Source organism: Scomber scombrus, chromosome 1 (genome assembly GCF_963691925.1).
Source record: "Scomber scombrus chromosome 1, fScoSco1.1, whole genome shotgun sequence".
Classification (NCBI taxonomy): Eukaryota; Metazoa; Chordata; class Actinopteri; order Scombriformes; family Scombridae; genus Scomber; species Scomber scombrus.
In genome coordinates, this window is record NC_084970.1 from 26,969,626 (window position 1) to 26,995,161 (window position 25,536).

The 25,536-nt window shown below is 39.7% G+C and overlaps 1 protein-coding gene across 1 annotated transcript; it reads left to right on the plus strand.

Annotated features, from left to right (window-relative positions):
• Positions 1-137: 137 nt before the first annotated feature.
• cdkl5 (cyclin dependent kinase like 5) lies at positions 138-24,492 on the plus strand. The gene is made up of 19 exons (XM_062432170.1): positions 138-179; positions 4,660-4,705; positions 4,798-4,934; positions 5,349-5,469; positions 7,166-7,225; positions 8,098-8,188; positions 10,056-10,158; positions 11,203-11,289; positions 11,914-11,994; positions 12,145-12,320; positions 14,462-15,291; positions 16,123-16,463; positions 17,659-17,760; positions 18,103-18,208; positions 19,710-19,836; positions 20,314-20,419; positions 21,384-21,545; positions 22,796-23,062; positions 24,085-24,492. The coding sequence occupies exons 1-19, from the start codon at positions 138-140 to the stop codon at positions 24,490-24,492; spliced, it is 3,393 nt and encodes a 1,130-aa protein (XP_062288154.1).
• The last annotated feature ends 1,044 nt before the right edge of the window (positions 24,493-25,536 follow it).

Below are 25,536 nucleotides of genomic sequence, written 5' to 3' on the forward strand. Positions count from 1 at the left end.
GTGTGTGTGTGTGTGTGTGATAGAGAGGAGGAGGTGCAGAGGGATGCATTGAATATGGAGACGATGCTGATGGTAAATGGGTCACCCTGTTATATGGTTGTTATATACCTGTATATGCTTGAGAAAATCATATGAAGATGGGGCTGAAGACTCTGAGCACCGGGCTAAAACCCAACCAGGTGACTCGGTAGTCACACTGTGACGAAGCAATGAAATAAATGTAAAATGTGCATATATAAATGATGCATACTTTACAGTACAGTATGTGTTTGCGGGAACATTTAATTAGCCAAGCAAATGTGTGCCAGCGTTTGTGCAATGTTCTGCCACTTTATGCAAGTGTTGTATTAGCGTATGTGGGTGTGTGTATGGAGGCTTATGTGTTATCTTGAATTTGTGTTTTGAGAGTGACAATAGCACAACCTACACGCTAGCCAGTGTTTCCTGGTTTCTATACAATATCTCTCACCGCTATGCTGTATTGTGGAACTGAAAGTAGTTAATTAATTAGTTGATCAACAGAAACATGAAAAACAACAACAAATACTGGTTACAGCTTCTAACTGTGAGGATTTGCTTGATGTGTATTTTGACTCAAGTTAAAAACTGGTCAAATAAAATTATAAATGGGAAGGGACTCAAGATACAGTCTTTTTCTAAATGTCATTGACAGAAGATCACTTAAAAAAAATATGATTCACACAGTAGATTATTCCATCCACAGAAGGTCAACACTGATGTTTTTGTACTGCACTTTCAAGAAATTGCCTTATAATGCATCAGTTATGCCAATATAATCAAATCTGAGTTGAGAATCAGAGAGTAAATAGTCGTTACCTGTACAGTCCCACAAGTACATGTGTGAGCTGGTCCCTGTCCCTGTTGTTTTGAGCGTCACAGCCCCCACAAAATAACTCAACTTGCTCTCAGAATTGGATCAGTTCAGTCTGATGACTTTTGGAAAGTTTAGAAGAGCCACTTGATAAGATTATTTTATGCCTCAAGTTTGTGGAGGGCTAGTTTGTGAAGTTAGCTGGTTCGGCCGATGGAAGTCTCTGGTGCGCATGCTGATTGGTGACATTCAAATGACGTAAAACAGCCTCTAGCCAAACAGATGATGAATTAAAAGGGGACCTATCATGGGGGCCTATGAAGGGTCATAACACTAATTTCCAGCTCTATATTTTTATTCTGAAACTCCTATAGTAGCTTTGCATGATTTACAGTTAAAAAACACTGCTCATTGATCTTATACTTGTCCTTTATGGAGCCCCTCATTCCAGCCTTTATGTCATACAGGCAGTCTTTGCTCTTGTCTTTTTAAGACAATCAGCCCCTCCTGATGAGCCCACTCTGTTCTGTTTGGCGAGCTTTCTTGAAGCCTGCAGATGGGCAGCTGTATCAGAGTCATGTTAAGTTATATTATATTATTTCCTGCTTCACTGCTTCATATTGCCTCAACAACCAATGAAAACTCAACTTTCTGTTATTCTACAAAATGTCACTGGGGTCATTACATGTTTACAACAGAAATTGCAAAAGGATTAATTCATTATATTGTATTATACGAATGGCTACAGTATTTTGGGATATGGAGTAGCAGAACATACACAAGGGTTGCCATTTGCCGTTGAAATGCAAAAGAAGAAGAGCAGTCATATCATATAACAATAATTAAGCTGTAATGTTACAGTCTGAATCTGTTCATTTCATCAGCACAATATTGGCAAGCCTGAGGCTATTTATAGGTGTGCTGACACTGCTAACAGTGGCCCAAGTGGAGGTCAGTATCACCACACATGAGCTTGTTGTTGCCACAGAGCTTGAAGTCACTTGCTCTCTATGGGTGTTGATGAGTGTGTTTTTTGTTTTGCTCAGTAAACAACAGAAATTTTCCCTATTTGCTTTTCAGATATGCTTCCCTTCACTGGAAACCTTTACTCCACTCTTTGGATTAAGTGCTGTTACAGTGTAAACCTATGTTGTTTAATTACATTTCTCTCTCCTGCATAAAATTCACAAGAAAATGACCACTTTGTGAAAAGCTTGTTCAGTCAAACAATTGGCTTGTATAAGAGATATCACTGCCAGTGGCTTGCAGCCCCTCACTGTGTGACCTTTGTCGACACTGAGGCATCTCTATTGTCTGACCCCTCTATGCACAAAACGACAATAGACACGAGAGTCAGAGTAGCAATGGACAGAGGGAGACTCGTCTGTATGTTGTCATTTAATTGGAAAACAATAGAAAAGCTTATGTTTGTTTGTACAAGACAGTTGTTACAACACAACACGCATTGAAGGACATTGACAGCTGTAGACACTTGTAATTCCAGTGAAAAATGGCAGCTAGTAGAAGCAACTTTAACACAGCAATAAATACGTTTCGGAGTGTCTATTTGCACCCCTGGTACAAATAGCCTTGGCCACACAGCTGAGCTATTTGCACCCTAGACGTATAACAACGTGAAAACATGGCGGACATTCATCTTCCACGCCAGCAGAAAAGGGCGAATTTAGTTTGTTCTAAAGACATTTCTGGCGGGAAAGTTGTATTATATTTTCATAATCTTTCCTCAGTGAATGCATCCAAGCGTCAGTTTGTCAGTTAGAAATTATTTGTCGCCAATATCTATCTTCCGTATTAGGAAACATATTGGGCTGTCACATCATTAAGTAGGACTAAGGCGGTGGTGTAATGGGTAGCAAATCCGTCATTAGTGCAGGAGACAAGGGTTCGAGTCTTTGCAGCAATAGTTACATATTGATAATATTTTTCATTTTCATAACTTTGTTAAGTAAATGCATACAACCTGAAAATATCTGAATATACAACCTTCAGTTTGTTATATGATGGAATTCAAATCTTGACGAGTCTATGGTTGCCATGGATACCAAATACATTTCAGACCTCTCAAATCTCAGGCATTGGCCCTGAGACGCATGCATTTCAAGCTGCTCTCCCGCTCACACGCCACACCTGACATTTTTTCATGCCGAGAAGTGATAGATCTCACCGGACAGAACTTATTATATGATATAGGCTTAAGAAGAGAACAGCCAATACGTTTTGCACACCAAGGATCCACACAATATTATTAGCATAAACTTACTGCCGTTTGTCAGAAAAATATACCAGACATTAGACTAAATTTATAATGTCACAAGCCTGCGTTGTAGACATCTGTTAGCATGTTTTTTTTCTTTCTTAATGATGCATTTTACATCCCAACCCATTAGCCTTCCTCCTCAAATGTCAGGGTCTCTAGAAGCGTTTGCACTGTACTTTACTGTATGTTAACCCAGCCAAATACCTTAATCCAGATCTTTCTTCCTCACCAATTTCTTTGCAAAGCTATCCACCCAGGCTGCTAGATGCAAATTATTAGTCACTTTAAGTCCCCCTCCAGTTAAAAATGTATTTTTATTCTTGTTATGTCAGTTTGAGTTTCACTGTGAATAATGATGTATGTGCAGAGTTTGACACTAGGAGGTTGTTTTCACATTAAACTACTGGAAGTAAAAAAACTTTTCTCTGTGCTGGAAAATCTGAGTTTCAAGTGGTGTACCTAATGAGCAGGATTTGTGACATCATAACTAGTCTGGAGCCAGTCGGGGTCCAACGTGAACTTATGCAAGTGTGATGTAGAAAATTGAAGTTTCCAGTGCACAAACACTGAAAATGGATTCATGTTGAGCAGTCAAATTTGTGAAATAAACAACATTTGCATATTCACAGATTATGGAATTTTTAATGAGGAAGAAGGCGTAGATGTCATTTTAAGGATTTTAACAAGATAACAGATTTTTTTGTCTGGAAAAAACATATTACACACATATTATTGAGTAGCTTTTGTTTTAGGTATAGTTTCCTTTCTGCTGCAGCTTCTAACTGTGCTTCAACATAGACCAGTGGGATAATCATTTAAGCCTTGAAAACACATTCTCAATCTAATGTAGGTAACGAGAAGCTCGGAGTATACTCTGAAATACTGGTGAAACCATGATTTCTATCAGGTTGTATTTACTGAATTTTGCCAAGTTTCCCGACTCTAACGTTGATGTATAATCTCCATAAAGAGTGCAGATTGTGACTGTTTTTATGGCCTAAATATATATGTACACATGTGAGATTGTCCTGCGATGGTTTGAAGCTTAAAACTATTCACCACCTTGGACTATGTTTAAGATCTGTGAGCATGCTGCTACATAATCACAATCTAGAAAGAATATATTATATGACCAAGAACAACACAACAGTGAATCTATCCTTTACTTAAGTAGAAAAACAGAGCATTTCAGTTGCTGGTGCATCACAGCCTTTGAAACAAAGCTATGGCTATATCTGAATCTGCTGCCACCAGCTAAAATTCAGCAAGGTCAATAAAGCAACCTGCAAGAAGCTTAAGGAGAACTAAGATGCATCTTGGCCAAGGATGTGCTTTTTTGTGTGTGAGCGCCCTGTGGTAAAATAATTGACTCTCATCTTGGTGTACTGGAAATGCATTTAAAAATTCTTACCATTAATCTTATTTCTTCTCTTCACCTATTGTCCTTATCTATGGTCGTACTCTTTAGAAAGCAGAGGGGAGCTTTGTTTAACTGCATAGATTGTGATCTCTTGTCTTAACGCAACTAATGATCCTCGTGCATTCACAGGAAACCAACGAGCTGGTGGCCATTAAGAAGTTCAAAGACAGTGAAGGTGAGTGACTGAGCTATGAGAGAGAAAGGGAGGGAGAGAAAGAGGGAGGACTGAGCAGCGGTGTCATTACTGTCTCTTTAATTTCTGCACAGAAAATGAGGAGGTCAAGGAGACGACCCTTCGGGAGCTGAAGATGCTTCGGACACTGAAGCAGGACAACATCGTCGAGCTGAAGGAAGCCTTTCGGAGGAGGGGGAAACTCTACCTTGTGTTTGAATATGTTGAGAGGGTCAGCAAAATTTCTATTCTGCTGTATCTAGACTCTAAGTTTCAGGATGTTGAGACTGCTCAGTTAAGCATAAAACTGCATCACCATGGCAACACATGAACTATGCTGTCGGTGGATAATGGTATTCCCCGCTGAGTTGCCAGGGTATCTAGTCAAGTGTTTATTTCATGACAGGTTTTATTTTCGTACTGATCATTTTAGGCTGGTGTCCCCTCGCTGGAGATTTTTGTCACTCCCCTGTCAGGGTTAAAAAAAAAATCTAAAACCAAGAAGAGGAATTCCCACTGCATGAATTATCTACGAAATACTTTTAAAGCGCTTTCATCATGCCAAACGCTCTTACTCTATGTGTAACCCACCAAGCTACATTTCGGAACTCTGTCCACAACATAAGTGGTTGTTTGTGGTTTGCAGAATATGCTGGAGCTGTTAGAGGAACTGCCCACCGGTGCTCCACCTGATAAAGTCCGCAGCTACATCTACCAGCTCATCAAAGCCATCAATTGGTGTCACAAGAATGAGATCGTGCACAGAGGTGAAGAGTGTATCTTTATTTCTACACTGCAGAAATATACATGTCACTTTGTCTGGTGTTGAGTCTTAAAATGACATTTTTCTCAGGTAAAAAGAGACGAAATCTGCCAATGATTCAAGAGATTTAAAGTGATCATTTCAGCTTCATATGTTGTTAATTGATTATAAGTTAGTATTGAAACAGGAGATTTGGGGACACTGGAAACTAGGGGACTAATATTCAACAATATAAAGAAAAGAAAAGAAAAGAAAAAGCACATGTAATTATATTATAACTTTCAGAAGCTGCCTTTCGGCTAACTCCCAGCAGCTCTGGAGGCTACGTAAACCAACAGCAGTGTTATGATTTCACGTCTTTTTTCATTCTTTAATTGAAATTGAACTTCTCAAATACATCCATTGACAACATTGCAATATGATTCACTGTGTCAAAGCTTTTTGCAAATCAGGCAAGGTCATGCCAACATACTTTTCTTCATCAAAGTTCATCAAACTTTGATAGAATTGCAAAAGGATTCATTGAGTACAGATGAGTAAGACAGGTTTCAGTAGATTATGCTGCTCTGAAGCTCACACAACAAATTTTGCCTCACTAAATACTCCTCCCCTTGTGATTAAACATAAGATGTTCAAAAAAACTTAGACGTGGGTGTTAAAATTGATACTGGCCTGTAATTCCCAACTCTTTTCTTCTTAAAATAGAAACAAACCAAGTTCACATGTGAATTCAGCCTGCCTTACAGATATATTTACTATATGAGTAGTTACACTAGAAATAGAAAATATCCTTTAGAGATCTGGCTAGAATAAGATCCAAGTTGACTGAAAATGACGTTAGTGTGATAGATATGTCACTCCTTTCGGATAGTTAGGACAAAACAAAACAAACTACCCCTCTTACCAACAAGAAATTGGCTAACATAACCAAAATGTCAAGCTGAATAAAATTAAACTTTATTTATTGGCTGATTCCAATATGTCTAGACTTCAGATAGATTTAAATTAGACTTTTTTTAGGCCAACTAGTATAAAAATGTATTCAGTATAATGCCACAGCATTTACTCGTGGCAGTGTGGAGATGGCTTTCGAAAATTATAATTACAAAAACTAGTGAATACATTTTTAAAAATCTATTTTCTTTACTGCTTAGCCTGTCAGCTGAGATTGGGTGAGAGGCTGGGTACACCCTGGACAGGCCCCCAGTCAATCACAGGGAACATAGGGAATAACTTAATAATATATTTTACATTTGTATATGTATTCTTAATTCTTTTTGTAATTATAATCATTTCTAAAATCCTAGCTACAGCCCTGTACCCACTGGAAAATGTTTCTTCTATATAAAGGAAAAATCAGCTGATCAAGTGTAAATACTTCAAATTACTTGTTTTAAGTATGTCTATTCTGTCTTTATATGTATACATGAACACATATATATACCTGGGAGCCTTTTAGCACTTTAACACTTTTTCCTGTTGATGAAATCCACTTCAGTAACTCTAAACAAGAGAATTTTGATTCTTGTCAGGGGACGTGAAAAGTGTTTGTGCCAGCAGCCTTCATATACTGTACATTTGACTTATTACCATTAAGAAAGATGGACGTAGTGTTTAATTACAGTGAATTGGAGTATTGTTGGACAGTAATAAGACCGAAACATGTCATGGACAGGTTTATGTCTGCATCTCTCCTCCAGATATCAAGCCAGAGAACCTCCTCATCAGCTCGGAGGATGTTCTCAAACTCTGTGACTTTGGTGAGTCTTTGGTCTTCTTCCGTTCTTTATAGCAGCCGTATTGTCTCACTGAGTTGTTGAGACTGACATGTGCAGTGCAGTAAAACTACACTGTCTCTCTGTAAGGTAATTGCTTGTTAAATCAACATCATTGTTTAACTGACGGAATTATTTATTAGACATCCCTCTTGTTGTGCAAATTCATTGTGATGCTCTCAAATAAGTTGTAATTTTTGCTGTTATATCTGTGCTATCATTTTTGCCCAGTTTGATTTCTTGGACTCAGTTCGCTGTGAACCATTAATTTGTCACCTTGTAAGTTGTGTATCAGGAGGACAAATTCTACCACTGGAAAGCAGCCAACCGGCACCATAAAATGTACTGTCATGGTTGTTATTGATTTGCCAAAAGTGTCTCAAGGAAGGCTCTCAAGTTAATGTTAGGCACTTGTCTCCCCTGGAAATGTCTAATAAGTTGTACTTTTACAACATAGTTGTGTCATTTTATAGTTTCCCAGGTGTGTTTTCTACTATTGGATCAGTTAGCTTTGCATAATTAGCTAATGCAACCTTACTGAGTCAGCTCGGGTGAGATTTGTTTGTTTGTTTGTTCACTGTTGGAGCTGCCGTTCTGTTTATTGTGATTCTTCACAAAAAACAAGTGCACCAGTTACCTAAAGCGCAGTCTCAGCCCGCCGGCAGTGACATAATTAATTAGAGTCTGGTCAAATGGGATGATGACCATGTTGTTACTGTACCTGTCCTAATGATTTGACTGTTGATTGTACTTTATTCTAACTAATTAATTTAATAGATGTCTATTACTTGATGTCTAACATTCAGGATCAGGTCTGGTTAATGTATTAATTTATTTGTAATTTCCGTGTTTCTCAGGTTTTGCTCGTAACCTGTCTGAAGGAACAGATGCCAACTATACTGAGTATGTGGCCACAAGGTGGTACCGCTCGCCTGAGCTGCTGCTGGGGTGAGTCTGTGTGTGTGTGTGTGTGTGTGTGTGTGTGTGTGTGTGTGTGTGTGTGTGTGTGTGTGTGTGTGTGTGTGCGTGTGCGTGTGTGCGTGTATATGTATGTGTGTGTGTGTGTGTGTGTGTGTGTGTGTGTGTGTGTGTGTGTGTGTGTGTGTGTGTGTGTGTGTGTGTGTGTGGGAGACAAAGTGAGACATGGGGAGAGAAAAATGAACGTTGTTTTGTTGGTTGTTGCAAGTAATTCTCAGCTTTTATTTCTTTATTTTCCCGGAGCACCAGATGGGTGATTGTATCAGATGAGGATGCAATACTGATTCCAGCACTTTAATTCAGGATATCTGCCGATTCAGAGCACCAGTCGTGATACCAGTGCATTCATTTTCTCAATATAAAATCAAGGTCAAGAGCGAGATGTAATTTATTTGTACAAAATACATATAAATTTGGCAACCTCCACACTGCAGTTCCATAATACATAGATTAACAAATAAAGTGAACAAAGTAATAGCAAAGGCAATAAGAACACATACAACATAAAACCAGTTGCCCACATCATAAAACCACCACCATAAAAAATATAAAACCGCCAGTATAAAACTGCAAAGAACCATTTTATGTAACCCGAGGGATTTCTGTGGCACTAATAACTTCAGTCAGCGGCCTGCCATGACTGAACAAAGGTAGATGATAGTGAACACACTGAATTTTAACGATTTTAACAAGAGGTAACCCCCTATCTGCGCGCCAATCATTAAAAATTGAGACTACAGAAGTTTTCAAGGATTCCAAATATGTCAGGTTGAATTTTGGAGAAAAGTGTCTAAAATGATGCAGCAGACGTGGAGAATATTTCTATCTGATGGACGTAAACATTTCTATTAATGGAAATATCATAGATCGTCAATTAAGAGCTGCAACAACTTGAAATCACAGCACCCTCAGTACGGCTTTACTATTGCATGTCCAGTCATGTCGGTCTTGTGAAAACTACGTGTGTCCAAAACATCGACTTTTGATCAGCTTTTAGCAATGTATTTTTTAGATAAACCATTGGGTTATTGTTTTGTTGTTTCTATGATTGAAAGAAGTACATTATTTCTAGCCATAAAGGATCTAAAGTATTTGGAGGGTTGTTGATAAGAGAAGGTTCATGAAGTCCTGGTTTAAATATAGCATTGTTGTATGTGAAAAAGTCCCCCATCTGGTAATGTTACGTTCCATGTGTGTCCATAAATAACTTTCCCTTGTCGCCTTTTTCACCATCGTTAACTATATTTAGATTTCATGCAATCAGGTGTTACTGTTTCCCAAAGCAGATGCAATGATTCACTTATTACAGCATAACGACATGAACCACTGTGGACACAATCTATCCTGAGATCATATTTCAGTTTCGCACTTGTTTTTGATGCTCTTGCTGCATTGAATGTCCATTCTAGCTTGAAGACAGCTGAACGTCATCTAGCCTCACTGCTGTAGCCTGATTTAGTAAATGCCCTGGAACATTTATTGAGACAGCGTTTGAATGCCGCCCACTCAAATACTCTCTCCCTCCAACCACCACCGCTCCTGTGCTTCTCTGCTGCCAGATCTGTTGCCATTTCTCACCAGATTCCTCAGCTCCATTCCCTCAAAAATGACCATCTTCTTCATGAGCGTCTCCTTCAGTAACACAGCATCCATCATTTTACTTTCCTGTTACTTTCCATCATCGTCATTCTCACAGTCATTTGGTGATTTAATTTTCACCCGTATTATCCTTGTTTTCACCCTCGTCACCCCTGACATCAAACCATCATGGTCATCATATGCTGTCATAGATTATACGCACATAAATGATTTGTTTCTCTTTTTCTATTCATCTCAGGGCTCCGTACGGCAAGGCGGTGGACATGTGGTCGGTGGGGTGTATCCTCGGGGAGCTAAGTGACGGACAGCCCTTGTTTCCAGGGGAAAGTGAGATTGATCAGGTTGGTCAGCCCATAGTAGTTGTAGAAAAAAAAAAGTAGGGTTAATCATTTACCTCTTTGAAAGAAAACAGTTTTAATAATTGATTAATCACTTTAATTAATTCATCACATAATACTGCCAAACATTTGTATGTCTTACCTTCTCATATGTGAGGATAAGTACCCTTTTTTCTATTAATTCATTAAAAATGATTAAATAATGATGATTAATTACAGCCTTAAACCAAAGCCACCATGAGACTTTTTCTAGTTACTGTATGTGTCCCTTTTTCCATCCCAGTGATGATGGTGAATTCTATGAAAATAATGCATATAGTGCATCATTTTAAATCATTGGATTATATCATCGAAATAACCACTTTCCTAAAAAGTGTATTTCCATCAAGGTATGTCCACACTTATGGGATTTTTTAAATCATTAAAAGGAATATTGTGTCTTGTGATGAGGTCTATAATTATAGGAGTTTTACTTCTGGGTGAAAATATTGTGAATTTAAAATGACAATGAGCAGAAAAAATCAGTTAAAATCAAATGGATTCATAGAGGAGAGTCTGATCTGCTCAAATGCAGTTAAAACATAAAGAAAGGTCAACGCAATTACAGATAATCCGAAGATATCAACAGCAGCAACAACACTATCCATATAACTGATAAAACAATCTTATGGTCTATTCATTTACTGTTTTGGACCTTTTTATCACTTAATAAGATCATCAGCAGATAAAGACTGCCCAATTTTTTTTAACTTAAAGAATATGGTCTAGACCTGCTCTATGTGAAACGTTCCTTGAGATAATTTTTGTTGTGATTTGGTGCTGTAAAAATAAAATGTAATTTAATGAACTATCTGGTGAACGCAGTGCAGCATTTCGCAGCTACAGAGCAAGACACTAATAAAAAATATTTAAGAAAAGTTTAGTTACAACTGATTGACACTGATTGTATATGTGGTTAAGTCCATTTTTAAACATGATTATTGGTTTCACATGTTACACACTAGGTATCACACTATTAATTATGATGCTATTTAATTTTATCTCCAGCTCTTCACCATTCAGAAGGTCCTGGGGCCACTTCCTGCTGAACAGATGAAGCTCTTCTACAACAACCCTCGCTTTCATGGAATCAGGGTAAGAAGTGTTGATCTTTTATCCTTCCTGTAGTCTCCTCTGTTCCTCTTCTCTGCTCCTTCTTTCTACCCCTCCTCCTCTCTGTTTTTACCTCCTTTCTTTCTCTCTCCAGCTCTGTCTCCTTCTCTCTCTCGCTCTCTCCCTCTCTTGTGGCAGCGTTCCCAGCACCATGACTGAGTGGATTGCTATGACTCATGAGATAAGTGGTTGGTGTTCAGTTTAGCAGCGAGAGAAAATGTCCCAGAAGGCCGAGCAAAGACTTTGTGTGTGTGTGTGTGTGTGTGTGTGTGTGTGTGTGAGTGTGTGTTAATATGAGTGTGTGTTTGGTAGTTTGTTTAGTGTTATCCAGTGACAGATTAATGTGCAATTTTAACTGATCGCTACTTCTTACGGACTGATCTACTGTATACTGGAAATCAAAAGAGTCATTTCCTGTGCACAAAAAAGTTGAGTTTTGATATCGATTTGATTTAATGCTTGTTTTTGTTTGCGTGTGTGTGTGTGTGTGTGTGTGTGTGTGTGTGTGTGTGTGTGTGTGTGTGTGTGTGTGTGTGTGTGTGTGTGTGTGTGTGTGTGTGTGTGTGTGTGTGTGTGTGTGTATGTGTGTGTATGTGTGTGTCTCAGTTTCCTTCAGTTACTCATCCTCAGACTTTGGAGAGAAGATACCAAGGCATCTTAAGTGGTTTGATGTTGGATCTGATGAAGGTAACATACCAATAATAGTCATATATCAGTGTGTTATAGTCTGTAAGTTATCTTCTTATCTTCTTGTTATTATACTTGTATATATTATATTTGTATGGCCAGTAGGAAGTGTTCCTTTTCTGAAGTGTGTTTGTGTCTTTCCCTCATCAGAACTTGCTGCTGCTAAACCCTACGGAGCGTTATCTGACGGAGCAGAGTTTGAACCATCCAGCCTTCCAGCCTCTGAGGCAGGTAGAGAGAGACAGGCCTTCTCCTGCCTCTCCCAACCCACCACGCTCCTCCAAGAGGAAAACACACCATCACGGAGAAAACACAGTTCCTACAAGGTCAGACCATCTCCTCTAATTTTCATCTTCTGTCGCAGCTAACACTGTACCAGAGGTCATCTTACAGAGACATTTTGGATACGATATTATGTGTATTGATTTCAACATGACATCATTTTTTAAAAATGATTTACCCTTTATAGATAAAATGACCATACTATAACCACCACCAACAACAAGGATAACAATCTCTCTACAGCAAAGTCTTCAACACTGGACAAATCTGAGGGCTTTAGGTGTGAACTAAAACTTGAATTTAGGCTTAAATAGAAATACTGAAAGTCAATCTGTTGCAAGGTGACCAGAAAACTTAAAAAAGTAGAAACTTTTTTTTTTTTAAATCAAACTTCCCGGAACAAATAAGTGGTTAAATAAATCTCTATCATCATATATAGCACCCGATTTTGTAATTATAGAGTAAGTTGTAGAACTATGAATGATCAAAACAATAACTTTTACGATATATCATTTGGAGCTTGAAAGGCTGAGCTGGTCCGACTTGTGGGAATATTTTGAGGTTAATAGTGTTCTTTTAGTTGTACAACAAGAAAAGGGAGTTTCCATCCAAAAAGGAAATGTTATTGTAAGATACTAAAGATAGTTAGAGCTTAAAGATACTATAAACAACTTTTGTATTCACACTGGTTTAAATAACTAGGCGTAATGGGAAAAGTGTAGTCTGTGATGAACCCACAAAGAGTTATCACTGACTCTGCAGTTCCTGTCAGCTCCACTGTACAGAGTGACATTTCCAGCAGCAGCCGCAGACAGCTGTTTTCAGCAAGGCAGCAGAACCAGAGTATCTTCAGGAGTTGGTGGATACCAACCTCAGACTGTATAAATATAATGGTCTAGCCACCGTGAGATCACTCATTGGTTTGTGTAGTCCTGTGTTGAAGCCTCAAGTTTGGCATTTTGACTGTTGCCATGTTGGTTTTTTGGAGCCAGAAATGATAAAAAGTGAGTATATTTGGATTAGAATGTGGAGCTGCAGAGGAGCTCCCCAGGGTTCAACTACAGCATCTCACGTACCACCATGGTAGTAACTTGTCAATCACAAGCTAACCATGCCCTAAAGCATACCCTGCTTTTTCATCTATTTTACCCCAAATGGGCTACAACATATAAAACGAACATCATTCTCTATTGAAGATTTGAAACTAGCGATTGAGATCATAAACTCATTAGGAAAGTGTTTATAATAAATCAAGCGAGAAGTAAGGTAATTTTCTCATAGACTTGTATACAAATGGCGCTTTTCACTATAAAGTTCTAGCACTACTCGGCTCGACTTGACTCTACTCAGGGTTTTTTGCGTTTCCATTAGGGATAGTACCTGGTACCTGGTACCTTTTTAGTACCTGCTCTGCCGAGGTTCCAAGTGAGCCGAGCCGATACTAAATGTGACGTCAACAGACTTGCCGGCCACTGATTGGTCAGAGAGTCACTGGTAGAGTCATGAGCCGTCCCACACAAGAATCAAACCCGGTATTTTTAAATACCGGCAACAGCGTTAAAGCGATTCGGCTCTCTTCTCTTGCTTTGTGTGTGACAAAAGGCACAGGCTGAGCAGCATGTACACCATTGCCTCCATGTCCTCCATTGTTTATGTGTTTGTGTCGCGTATAAAACGAAGTCACAGCAGTTTCACGCAGCCGTGCTATGATGACCCCGCCCACTTTAAGTAGGTACTTTTGTAATGGAAAAGGTCGTTCCTGTTACCGTACCGAGTCGAGTCGAGCCGAGTAGTGCTAGAACTGTATAGTGGAAAAGCGCCAAAACAGACTTCTTTTTGGAACCAGTGGAGTCGCCCCCTGCTGGTCATTAGAAAGAGTGCATGTTTAAGACACTTAAGCATTGTCGTCATTCAAACCTGCATCTATCTGCTTGATAACACATAACTAAAAGCAGAGTGAATTTTTGATTTACATTCACAGAGTGGACACAAACGCAACTGCAAATGAATGCTAATGTTGCTGTGTGTCTGCTGGATGTTTAAATAGGGTGATAATAAGTCAATGTTGTGTTTACAAATTGTTTCACCGCTGCCAAGTAGCCAAAAGTCAAATGATACTGTTTTAAACATAAAGTATAGTACAGTGTAAGCATACTGACAAACATCCCCTTATCTGCCCCTCCAGGAGTCACAATAAAACCACGAGCCACCGTCGCTCAAACAGCAAAGAATGTTCAAGTCTCCCTCGCCATGGAGACCTCCATCACCTTGGCAACGAGAGTTTCCTCAATGGTAACAAACCAGCCCCGTCCAGTTTAAGTCCTACGCTCCACCCCAAGAGCCAATACATGTCCCAGACCCTGAATCGTTCCGTCTCATCGAGCAAAGACCTGGCTAATAACAACCTGCCACACCTCCTCAGTCCTAAAGAAGTAAAAGGCAAGACAGAGTTTGATTTCAGCTTAGGACCCTCGCCAAAGCTGTCAGACCAGGTTCACGGAGCAAAGTACGGCCACAGCAAGCCCAGTTCCTCCCGCTCTCAGCAGCAGCAGCAGGCTAGCCGTCACACCTTCCTGGAAGGCAAGACCAACACGCTGCAGTCTGGAGGAGAGAAACAACATGGCCGACATTCCCATAGTATGGCCGACTCTGCCCATGGATCAATGTCCTCCTCTTCTAAAAGTTCAGCCTCTTATCTCAGCCTGTCCAAGAGCCACAGCGCACTGAGTGACGCCAAATCTGTAGGCAATCTCAGTGATGGCCGACTCCACCCAGATGACCCAAACTCCAACACGACAGCAGGGGTGGGACCTGGCGCCCGCTTCTTCCCCGCCAGCTGTTTAGACCTCAACACCCCTTCAGGTCCTCCAGGGCCGCCCGGAAGCCCCTCTACACGACATAGTGATCGCTCCGGGCATAGCCCTGCCTCTCGTAGCAGTGGCAACGTCCGCATGGAGAGCAGCACACTCGACTCCTCCTCCAGACACAAATCCAGACATAAATCTATGGCACCAGGTAGGCTTCTATTTTAGATTCAACTTTATTGTCCACTGAATCAAGAATGGAGACTTTGCTTTGGTCTCAAATGTCTTTAAAGCACAAGACATAAATAAATGTGTCTGTAAGTTAATGTCAAATTTGCTTTTATTGTCTCCCAAGATAGAAAATGGTGTTGGATTAAAGGCATTGCTGTACAGAAAAGCTGACGTGTCACCAAAGACACTTAATGAAAAAATAAATAACCCACCTGAGAAAACCATTCACAAAAAGCATAAAACATACATGTACTAATGTCATGTTCATGTTGTGGAAGTGATTAAGACTTACAAACATCACACACGGCCTTAGGCTGACATGGGCATCCATTTGTTTGCTTTTACAGGCACGTTTGTATTATTTAGGGTTGGCTTTATTAGAGCTTTTAGAGCTTTCAGTAAAATGAGAATTAGTTACCCAGTCATAATACCGACTCGGATGTTGATGTGAATAGTATTTACAGAGTGGAAACTGCTAATTATGGTAATAACTCCAACTAGATAGGAATGTACCTTTCATAACAGCTTCCGAATATATCTTGGGTCTGTATTATTGATACAGTAGATACAGTAGCTGATGAAATTGCCATGTATAGTCACTGTGGATGATTAGTTAATTAAGTGGAAAACACTCACTGGTCCTGTCTTTGCAAATGTGAGGATTTGCTGCATTTCTCCATTTTATGTCATTTAAAATTAAATACCTTTGATCTTCGACTTTTGGTTTGACGAATCTCACATTTTATAGATTATATTATTATTGATGACAATGATGCTTGAAACTATTAAATCTTTCCTCTCTCCTATCTAGAGGAGGCCAATGCTCCGGAGCTCTTAGACCCAGGAGGACCAGGGATGCCCTCCACTCACACCCTGCCTTCCCCACATGAATCTTACCATTACGGCCTGGGTTATACATCTCCATTCTCCTCTCAGCAACGGCCTCAACGCCACTCCATGTACGTAAGAAGAGAGCGCCACAGACCTCATGGAGTTGAAAGTGGGATGGCGGGCCTGCCTCCACCGGGACAGGCAATACCAACACGTGCCAGCAGCCTGCAGCTCCTCTCCCCCCAACTCCAGCACCGGACCACCCTGACTGGGCACTCAGTCAACTCTTCAAGAGAGGACTGCACTGATGACATGACAAGGGTTAGTGGCAGATAGTCCTTTGAGTCTGGTGGTGGTTAAAGGAAACATTCACCTTAAAATACTGCCTAAAAATTGGAAATATACACATTTGCCATTTTTAATGTTCAATATAATTGTCTATCTATATTTCTATTTACTCTTCTTATTCCCAGAAGCTATTATTATAGTTTTATACAGTATTACAGTGTTGATAATTGTGTTGTAGCTAGAGTAGATGGGTCATATCATCAGTAATATTTCTGGGAATCTGTGGGTTTAGTGACAACACAGAGAGTAGGAATTGATACAGTGACCAAGATTCATTTGTAAGTATCATGTAAGTATTGTATGAAGACACACATGAAAAAACCCAAATCTATCTTTTAATTTGACTGGAAAACTGACAGTTTAGCTTGATTTCTCTGCCAGGGGTATCTTCAACAGAGCACAATGCAATGTCACCACAAGATATTGAGGTTTGAAGAATTCACAGATGCTCTCCACCTGCAATTAACACCCACATCTGAATGCGATAGCTTTCTAGGAGTTGTGGGAAATGTAGGAATTTACTAAAGCAGCAGATGATAAGGAAACTAAGTATGTTTTCCCCATTGTGGGACTAATAAAGGAATATCTTACATACAGAAACAGTCTGCATTCATTGAGACTGGTTATGGGTGATTTTTTCTCTAAAATGGGTATTTAAAACGCGCGCGTGTGTGTGTGTGTGTGTGTGTGTGTGTGTGTGTGTGTGTGTGTGTGTGTGTGTGTGTGTGTGTGTGTGTGTGTGTGTGTGTGTGTGGGACAAGGTACTCTGATCCTAGAAAAACTGTTGTCTAAAAATACTCAATTAGTGGAAGCCCTGATTTGAAAATGTTTTTTGTAATGTCCATTTTATATAGCACCTTCCACACAAAGTGCATAACATAAGTAAAACTGTGACAATTTAAACATCAGTTACAATATTAAAATATTCTAACTTCAAATGGAAATAGGTAGAGTATAAGTACTTCAAAGGTTTACTTAGGTACAGTTCTTGGATAACTGTATATGTGTGTGTATGTTTGTGTGTGTGTGTGCGCTTGCGTGCAGGTATGAGTATTTCACGAGCTGATGCGTGTGTGCAGGGAATGTCACTGTCTCACATTATCATTGCCACTGCTTCATGTTGCTTCTCCAGTCTGCTTTGACCTGCACCTGTCCGTCTTCTCAACAGAGTGAGCAGTCCCCTAAAGACATGAGCCATCCTTGTGCCCCCATCAAAGACTCTACGAGGGACAACACTGCTGCTTTTCATACACAGCGCTCTAAAAATGAGGTCCGACAACCTGACTCCTCCCTACCCCCAGCCAGTTCACCGAATACAGACAGTAGCTCTTGTGACTGCTGGTTCCCATAGCCTTTTCTGTTTTTATTCAACAGCCTCACTGCACGTTGTCGCTGGTATAAATGTAACCTCACTGAAAAGCGCTAAGATTGTCCCGAATGTCTTGTGATGTGAGCCAGTAAGGAATGTGATAGCTAATGAAAAAAAGGGTGAAATGAGATCATATGAGATTATCTGTCACAAAAATGAGGATACTGAAGCACTTTGTATCGTCCTGTGTCTGTGTGTGCATTTGTGGATATTTGCATCTGTTTGTCTGCATGTGTTTTGCAGGTCGGTATGTATCATGACCCCCACGGTGAGGATGGAGTGTCCTCCAAGGAGAACCGGATGATCTTCACTGAGTCCATGCCTCGAAGAGTTGGCAGCTTTTACAGAGGTAAAGAACAGGAAACACCAAAAAAAAACTTCATGTAATGTTTCACCACATGTAGCATCAGGAAAGTGAATTGTTGAGTTTAGGTGAGATTTATTTGTATAGCACCTTTCAACAACAACAACATAATTCAAACTGCTGTAAATAAACATTAAAAGGTAGTATGAAAAGACATATACAGGATTACAAGGATTTTAAAAGGATTTTAAAATGAAATAAAATGGAAGATAAAGCAAGTCTACAGCCGTGCTTTGAGATAAATGTGTCTGCATGGAACATGCTCTGACAATGATAACAATCTGTTGTTCAGTTGGTACAAAGGTGTCGGTGAAGACCCACTGGAAGCAAAAACTCACACATTGCCTCCTCCACTTCTCACTCATTACTATGGGCATGTCGACACCGGCTGACAAAGACACAGAGATACTTACGTCACAATGTCAAGAAGTTTTTAGCCTGTTGGCATTGCTTAGCAAACATTGTATAAATAAACATCTCACTGCTTCCTCCGACAACTTGCGCTTCTTTGTGCCAAGCTGCATTTATTTTGACCTTGTCCTTGTAATCTGTTAGGGAAGGATTGTACGAAAGTGGAATTCCCAAAACATCAAGCCACTTCATGTATCACTTCCCCTAATACATCCATCCCCACCTCTCCCTTTTTTTCACTGCTGGTCAGTGCCATATTGCCTGGAATACTTCGCAAAATGAATTGCTCATGTCTCATAGAAAATGAATGGGGGTGAACTTTGTGTCCCAAGGGTGCTCATCATCTTAGTTTAGTTTGTTAGAAAGCAAATATTTGCTAAATAGCACCCAACACTATGTACAGCTGAGGCTGTGTGCAAATTTGGTCATAAAGCAAAGTATTGGACAAATTCAAATTTTGACCTGATGGTGCTAGAGGAGAAGTGATTACAATTCTTCCTGTGAGGGGCATGACTACCTCTTCATAATTTAATGGCAATCTATCCAGTAGTTGTTGAGATATTTCTGTCTGAACCACAGCAGTAGACTGACAGACCAACGCTGCCATCATTAGAGCCACTCTGCTAGCATGAAGAAAAAAAAAAGAATACAGTGCGGGTGACTGGTCAAATGTAAACAACAAGAAGTCACATTGAGATTTCCAGAGAAGCTATAATTGAGTTTGATTGCAGAACACTTGGGGCTTTTTGAGAAATCAGTAATAAATGTCAGGTCGCAGACTCAAAGAATACAGGTTTCTTTGTAGACTCACTAATTATACGATTATACAGGCAGGAATCTGTAATGAAAGAGGCAGAGATACACGTCTTTATCAACTGCAGCTGAAAAACAAGGCAGACAGTTGAGGTTTTGAGAAATGACAGTGCACCAATAATCATTTCAACAGTCATTACAACATAAATAGAATGCATTAAATATTGACGATACACTGTTTAAGGTCCTTTCAGAATATACCAGCAAGCATTTGTCAATAAATGTTGCTTAATCTTTTTCTCTCCTGCTTGTTTGCCTTCAGTCCCTTCCCCCAGACCAGATAACTCCTCTTCTTTCCATGACGGTGTTGGGCAGGGTCGAGGGCCGGTCGTACCCGGTGACCCCATTGCCATGGCCAACCACTCCAAACGCCAGACCGCTTTTGACTGGTGAGAATTCATGTTTTGTGTTTTTTTTAACCAACAAAACTTTAACTGAAATATTCAGATACATTTCCATACTTTTAGCCACTGCGCTCCAACTATACAAAGTACCTTGACCATGGAGACATTAATTAAGTAGATGTTGAAGGAAGAGGAACATTTTACATCTGCTTTTAAATTGTATCTTCAGATATGAAAGAATGTTAAGTATTGCAAGTATTGAAAATATTTTCTTTCTTGTGTTCATTGTGTTGACAGTTGTATAGAGACAATCTGTGTTTAGCCATGATAAACCACAAGAGGAGTGCACTGTGCTAATGGTATTATTTCAGTGAACATGTCTTTTCATTGTATATGTTCTATTTAGATTTCATATTTTAATTAAATAAGTGACCTTAAGTCACTTTTTATGCCTGAGCTTAAAATTACATGAATACCACAAAAACATGAGTTACAAGAAACCTTTCTGCATTTGCCATGTAGGTCTGCTGCAGAAGCAATGGTCATGAATCCTCCAGAGCCCGCCAAAGAGAAGGAGAAACAAGGCTTCTTCAGAGCCATTAAAAAGAAAAAGAAGAAGACACAAATAGTAAGACCATTTAAGTATCATCCGGCACACAAAAATATTCTCTTTGGTTTCTATTTTACGGTGTAGTAAATGCTGATCAGAGGGCCTTTTCAAAACAGTGCTTTGGAAAATAATTATTTGTAGTGTCACTGGTGTTATACTGTTCAGTGAACTTAGTGTTTGAACGAGTGCTAATAATAGCCACTACCATTTTTAAAGGGTCACAACTTGGGCTTCATTTTGATGGTTTAGGGCATTATTTGTTATCATTATAATAACATTGGAGTCACCAAGTTAATTGTTGGCAATGTCGCTACAATGAAGTCAGATGGGGCAACAAACATGAGCAGTCAGATAACTTGATGTAACCCATAGGTTAGTCGAGCGTATTTGGAGGTCAAAACAAATACAAACATTTTAAAAAATGATAACCCGAACTGTTTGTTGTAATGATCCATCACAGTTTTTAGACCGACCCCCACCTCTCATCAACTCATTCATTATTCCCTAAATAATAAGCACTCAGTAGTTTACTCTGTAGGGAACGGTAAATTGAGATTTCTTACACTTATGAATAACCATTATCTTTTTGAGATTATCACTATTTTGTGTGCTTACTGTATGATTTTACCTCCAAAATAAAGTGCTTTAGATACTGTCGCTGATTGTCTGACTACTCGATTCTTGCCCTGTCAGACATCTTATCTCAGCATCTACCTTGGTACTTTATTTAGTAATAATTAGTTGGTTATCATACCTGATAGAAAGAGTGGTAAAAACTACTACAATAAGAACAAAACTGAATTCCTCCCTCTTTCCTTATTAAATTATTTTTTTCTTAACAATCATATCTGTGTATCATTGATATCTTTTCTTCATGTCTACCACAAAGTGTTATTTCTATAGATAATAGAGGATCAGGTGCAGCAGTTGTTTATCAGAGATTTGTGTTGAGTGTTGTGGCTGTGCATCTTCTTCTCCACAGACAGATATGGAGGACGGGAGGAACCCCAGCATCAAGAAAAGCCTTTTCCCCCTCTTTAGCTCAAAGAATAGCTTAAAGCACAACTCAGCTGTCAAAGTCCTACCTGTAGTCGCCTCGCCTATGGTACAACACCAGCCTACTGCACCCTACCCTGCCTCACCAGTAATCTAACCTCAACACTATGGCTGCATGTTAACTCTTACACTGCACTCACCAGGATCATCGCCTGGTTTGAAATCCTCTCATGCGCTTGTGGATTGATTGATTTCAGAAATATTCCAGATTGAAAGGATTTCAAATATGTCTTGAGTCTAAAACTGCACGGTGTATGTGCATCCATACTGTCTTGCTATAATGTATGTCCAATCCAGTCAATTTGCATTCACATTGCATTGTAAGACATTGATTTCATGCTGCAGTGTGTGCTGTTTGCGAACACTTCTGCACGTTGAATCTCATCCTTAACAGATTGAACAATCATCATTTCATGTGAGGGTCATTAACATTACCAATATATAAAGCCACACATGTAATCAAACTCATACTGGAGAAATTCATGCACTGAGCACTGTGTCATATAATAGTGTACATTATATAATATAGTGCTGAAATAGGAATAGATTAAGGAATAGATCAGCATTTTGGAAAATAGTCATAGTGGCTTTCTTGCTGAGAGTTAGATGAGGAAACAGGTAACCTGACTCTATGGTAGGAAGATAACGGAATCTGCCTAACAGTACATCTGAAGCTCACTGATAAACAGGCTGTAAGTAACTTCCTGGAGGTACCTCTGGTTGCCTGGAAACCTTGCAATGACGACAAGACCGCCTGTAAAACCACAAATGTGATTATCAAACAAGACATAATGTGTTCAGTAGTGACATTTAGAGGTGCTGGTAGGCAGATTTTGTCATGTAATGCCAGCGAGGCTACCTGTTCTCCCCTGTTTCCACTCTTTATGCTAAGCTAAGCTAACTCACGGCTGCCAGTAACTTTATATTTACTGTCCAGACATGAGAGTTGCATCAGTCTTGTTATCTAACTAATTGATAATTGTCAATTTGAAATGAATTAATGTTTGGTTCCAGCTTTTTTATTGAAAAAAAGAAAAGCTGAATTTTTACTGTTTATATCATAAAATTGAATTTGACTTTTTTTTGGTCAGTTGTTAATACACACTCACACAACCTGTGCATTTTTCTGTATAAAGTCATCACTAGTCATCATCACCACCTCTTCGTGTTTTTGCTGGTTCTGCCAGAAGGATGCATGAAGAACCTCACCAGGATTTGAGTGAGATGTATTGTGTGCTGATGCTGTGTGTGGTATTGTGGCCATAGAGAGGACATTTACATGAAGCAGATATGAAAGAGAACTAACAATATCACTGTATTTTGTTTCTTAAATTGTAGGTACCTGGTAACGGACAAGAACACCTGTCCCTGCAGAGGAGCTCCAAGTCGTCCTCTCACCATGGCAGCCGTCGGAAAAACCGTGAGCGATCCCGGGACAGAGACAGAGAGCGGGAACAGAGCCGGGACAGAGATCGAGACAGAGAGAGAGAGAGAGAACGGGAGAGAGAAAGAGAGAGGGAAAGGGAGAGAGAGAGGGAAAGAGGGAGGGAGAGAGAAAGAGTGAATGACTGGCCGCCAGAGAAACCAGTGGACTCACACTCTCAGGTAAGTACACAATGGAGATTTTACTTTGTATCTGTCTAAAGGTCATGGACCAGATCCAGTAAAGACCATGCTCTATTTTTGTTGTATGACTGTGTCTAAGGTTACGTTATTTAAGCCACATAATAGTTTTTCTGTACGTGAGGCTTTGAAGAGTAGTTCTGCATCTGATAGTTAACCCAGCTGAGATCAATCAGGACAATATGACCCAGCCCTCTTGATAAAAAACTGCTTCAATATGAGTTTAAAATGTTCACCATCACAATCCATTTTGAGTTCTGTGGGTAAGTTTCACATGTTGATCCTGATGATGAACAGAAAACACCATCTGTCCGGGTGAGGATATACAAAAGCGAACCTTACAATTCCCAGTAGACGCACTTTGTGTTACTGAGCCAAAAAACCTGAGCTCCAGGTCACTGAGCAGCTTAGGAGCCTGGTTATTTAGTCTTTTATAAATCAGTTCAAGATTAGCAGATTTAATTAAACAGTCAAACGTAGCATATTTAATTTAAGAACGCGGCAGTGTTGTTTACCACTAAATTTACCACTGAGTGCTGAAATTGGATAAAAACTAATATTGGAAGCACTCAAGGAAAAGAGAGAAGTTTGATTATTCGCTTGTCCTTTATACTGGGAACCGTGCAATATTAAGTTTGGTTAGATTAAAACTCTTTTTTATATGGCGGATGCACAAACACTGAGTTGGTTACACACAAACAAAACATTTAGTTTAGCCTTTGAGGAAAATTTGAGGAAGCCTGGAAGATGAGGAACATCATTGTCGCTTTTCTTCTCTCTTTTCTGCTACTCGGTGCAAAATGTATTTGAAATGTGTTACTTGAAAGGATGTAGAAGTACATATAATGTTATGATTTATGTGTTTCTTTTCGTTTTGTTTATGTTTGTGTAGAGCAAGATATGAAATCCCAGGAGGGATGAGCCAAATGTTTGAAATGACATAAAAACTAACCTGAACTTTATTTATCAGCTCATCTCTGTATATGTCTCTCTTTTTTTACCAGAGCCAACCACTCAAGTCACTTCGCAGGCTCCTTCACCTCTCCCCTTCTTCCTCAAACCAAGGACAGCCCCCTCCTCCTCCTCCTCCAGACCTGCGCTTCCAACCCCCCCTCCCAAACCCGCCTCAGCCCTCCTCCAAAGCGAGCTACCCTGAGAGCCGAGGGCACGCAGAGAGCAGGGGGCACTCCGGGGTGAGCAGTTCCTCCCAGGCCAAGAGCCGCAAGGCCAGCTACCCCCTCCCAGGGCAGATCGAGTCCAGCTGGCATGTGTCTGCTTTGCAGCGGGCGGAGGGCGCACAGTTCACCCCCGAGCAGCTGGGCATCAAACCTGGGCAGAACGGACCCACCTTTACCCGCGCCTCTCGCACCAGGATGCCAAACCTCAATGACCTGAAGGAGACCGCGCTGTAAACCCCCTCTCCACCCCCCCAAACCATACCACCTCCAATACGGCTCCATCCTGGAAGCATCTGTCGGATGCAGACATCGTGGTACTGTAGTTAAAGTTTACATGAAAGCCTATTTCACTGGATCAAGTCCTCATTCAGAAACACAGTTATCTGTTGATGCTCATGTCTCTGAAATCTACACAGACTAGACACTGACAGGTCAGACACAAACACCAGGAACTGTGTTGTTTAGGGAATCAAAGACAGGAAAGGGCCCATTTCCTGTATCAGTTTTATGTTATTCTCTCTCTACTTAATAAGGTTAGAACATCAGAATAAGCTGATCTTTCCTGTCTAGGAGACACTGCCTGTGAGGCCCCTCTCCTGCCATCTTCTGCTCACAGGACACTACTGCAACACATCAAACCACCACATCGGTGGCCAATAAACTCAAAATGTTTTTCAAGCTCTGATATTTGATAAGAACAAAAAAAAAAAGGATTTATATCAACATTATTTATTAAATATGTATTTGTTTTAAATTCAAGGATATAAGCTATAAATGACACAGTATGTAGGCTATATGGGAATATTATAAGGTAATATAGAATTAAATGTGTAATTGCAAGAGCTTTAGTTTCGACACAAAGAAATGCATAGATATTTATGTGTTGATAATACAATATGTCACAAGGAATATTTAATGGTGAATGTTCTTTTTGTTCAATTTGATATTTTATTAACAGATTCTCATGTTATAATACGTTATTTCCCCCCTTTTTTCCTGTTTGTTTCATCGAGATGTGAAGAAATATTTAAAAATACTCATCGCCCGAAGTGGAAAAAAACTCTGACATTAGATCTAGTTCAGATATACTCCTATCCATCATCTTTATAACATCGGAACATTTTTGGGCTATTTGTCAACAGGGATTGGTAGCAGATCAGCCAGAGTGAGACTGTTAGGCTCTGTGCTTTAAGTAATTGTCAGTTCACTATATGTCCCACTCTTATTTTTTAAAATAAGGCCCATTTTTAGTCTCTCAGTTCTTTTATCAGTGACAAC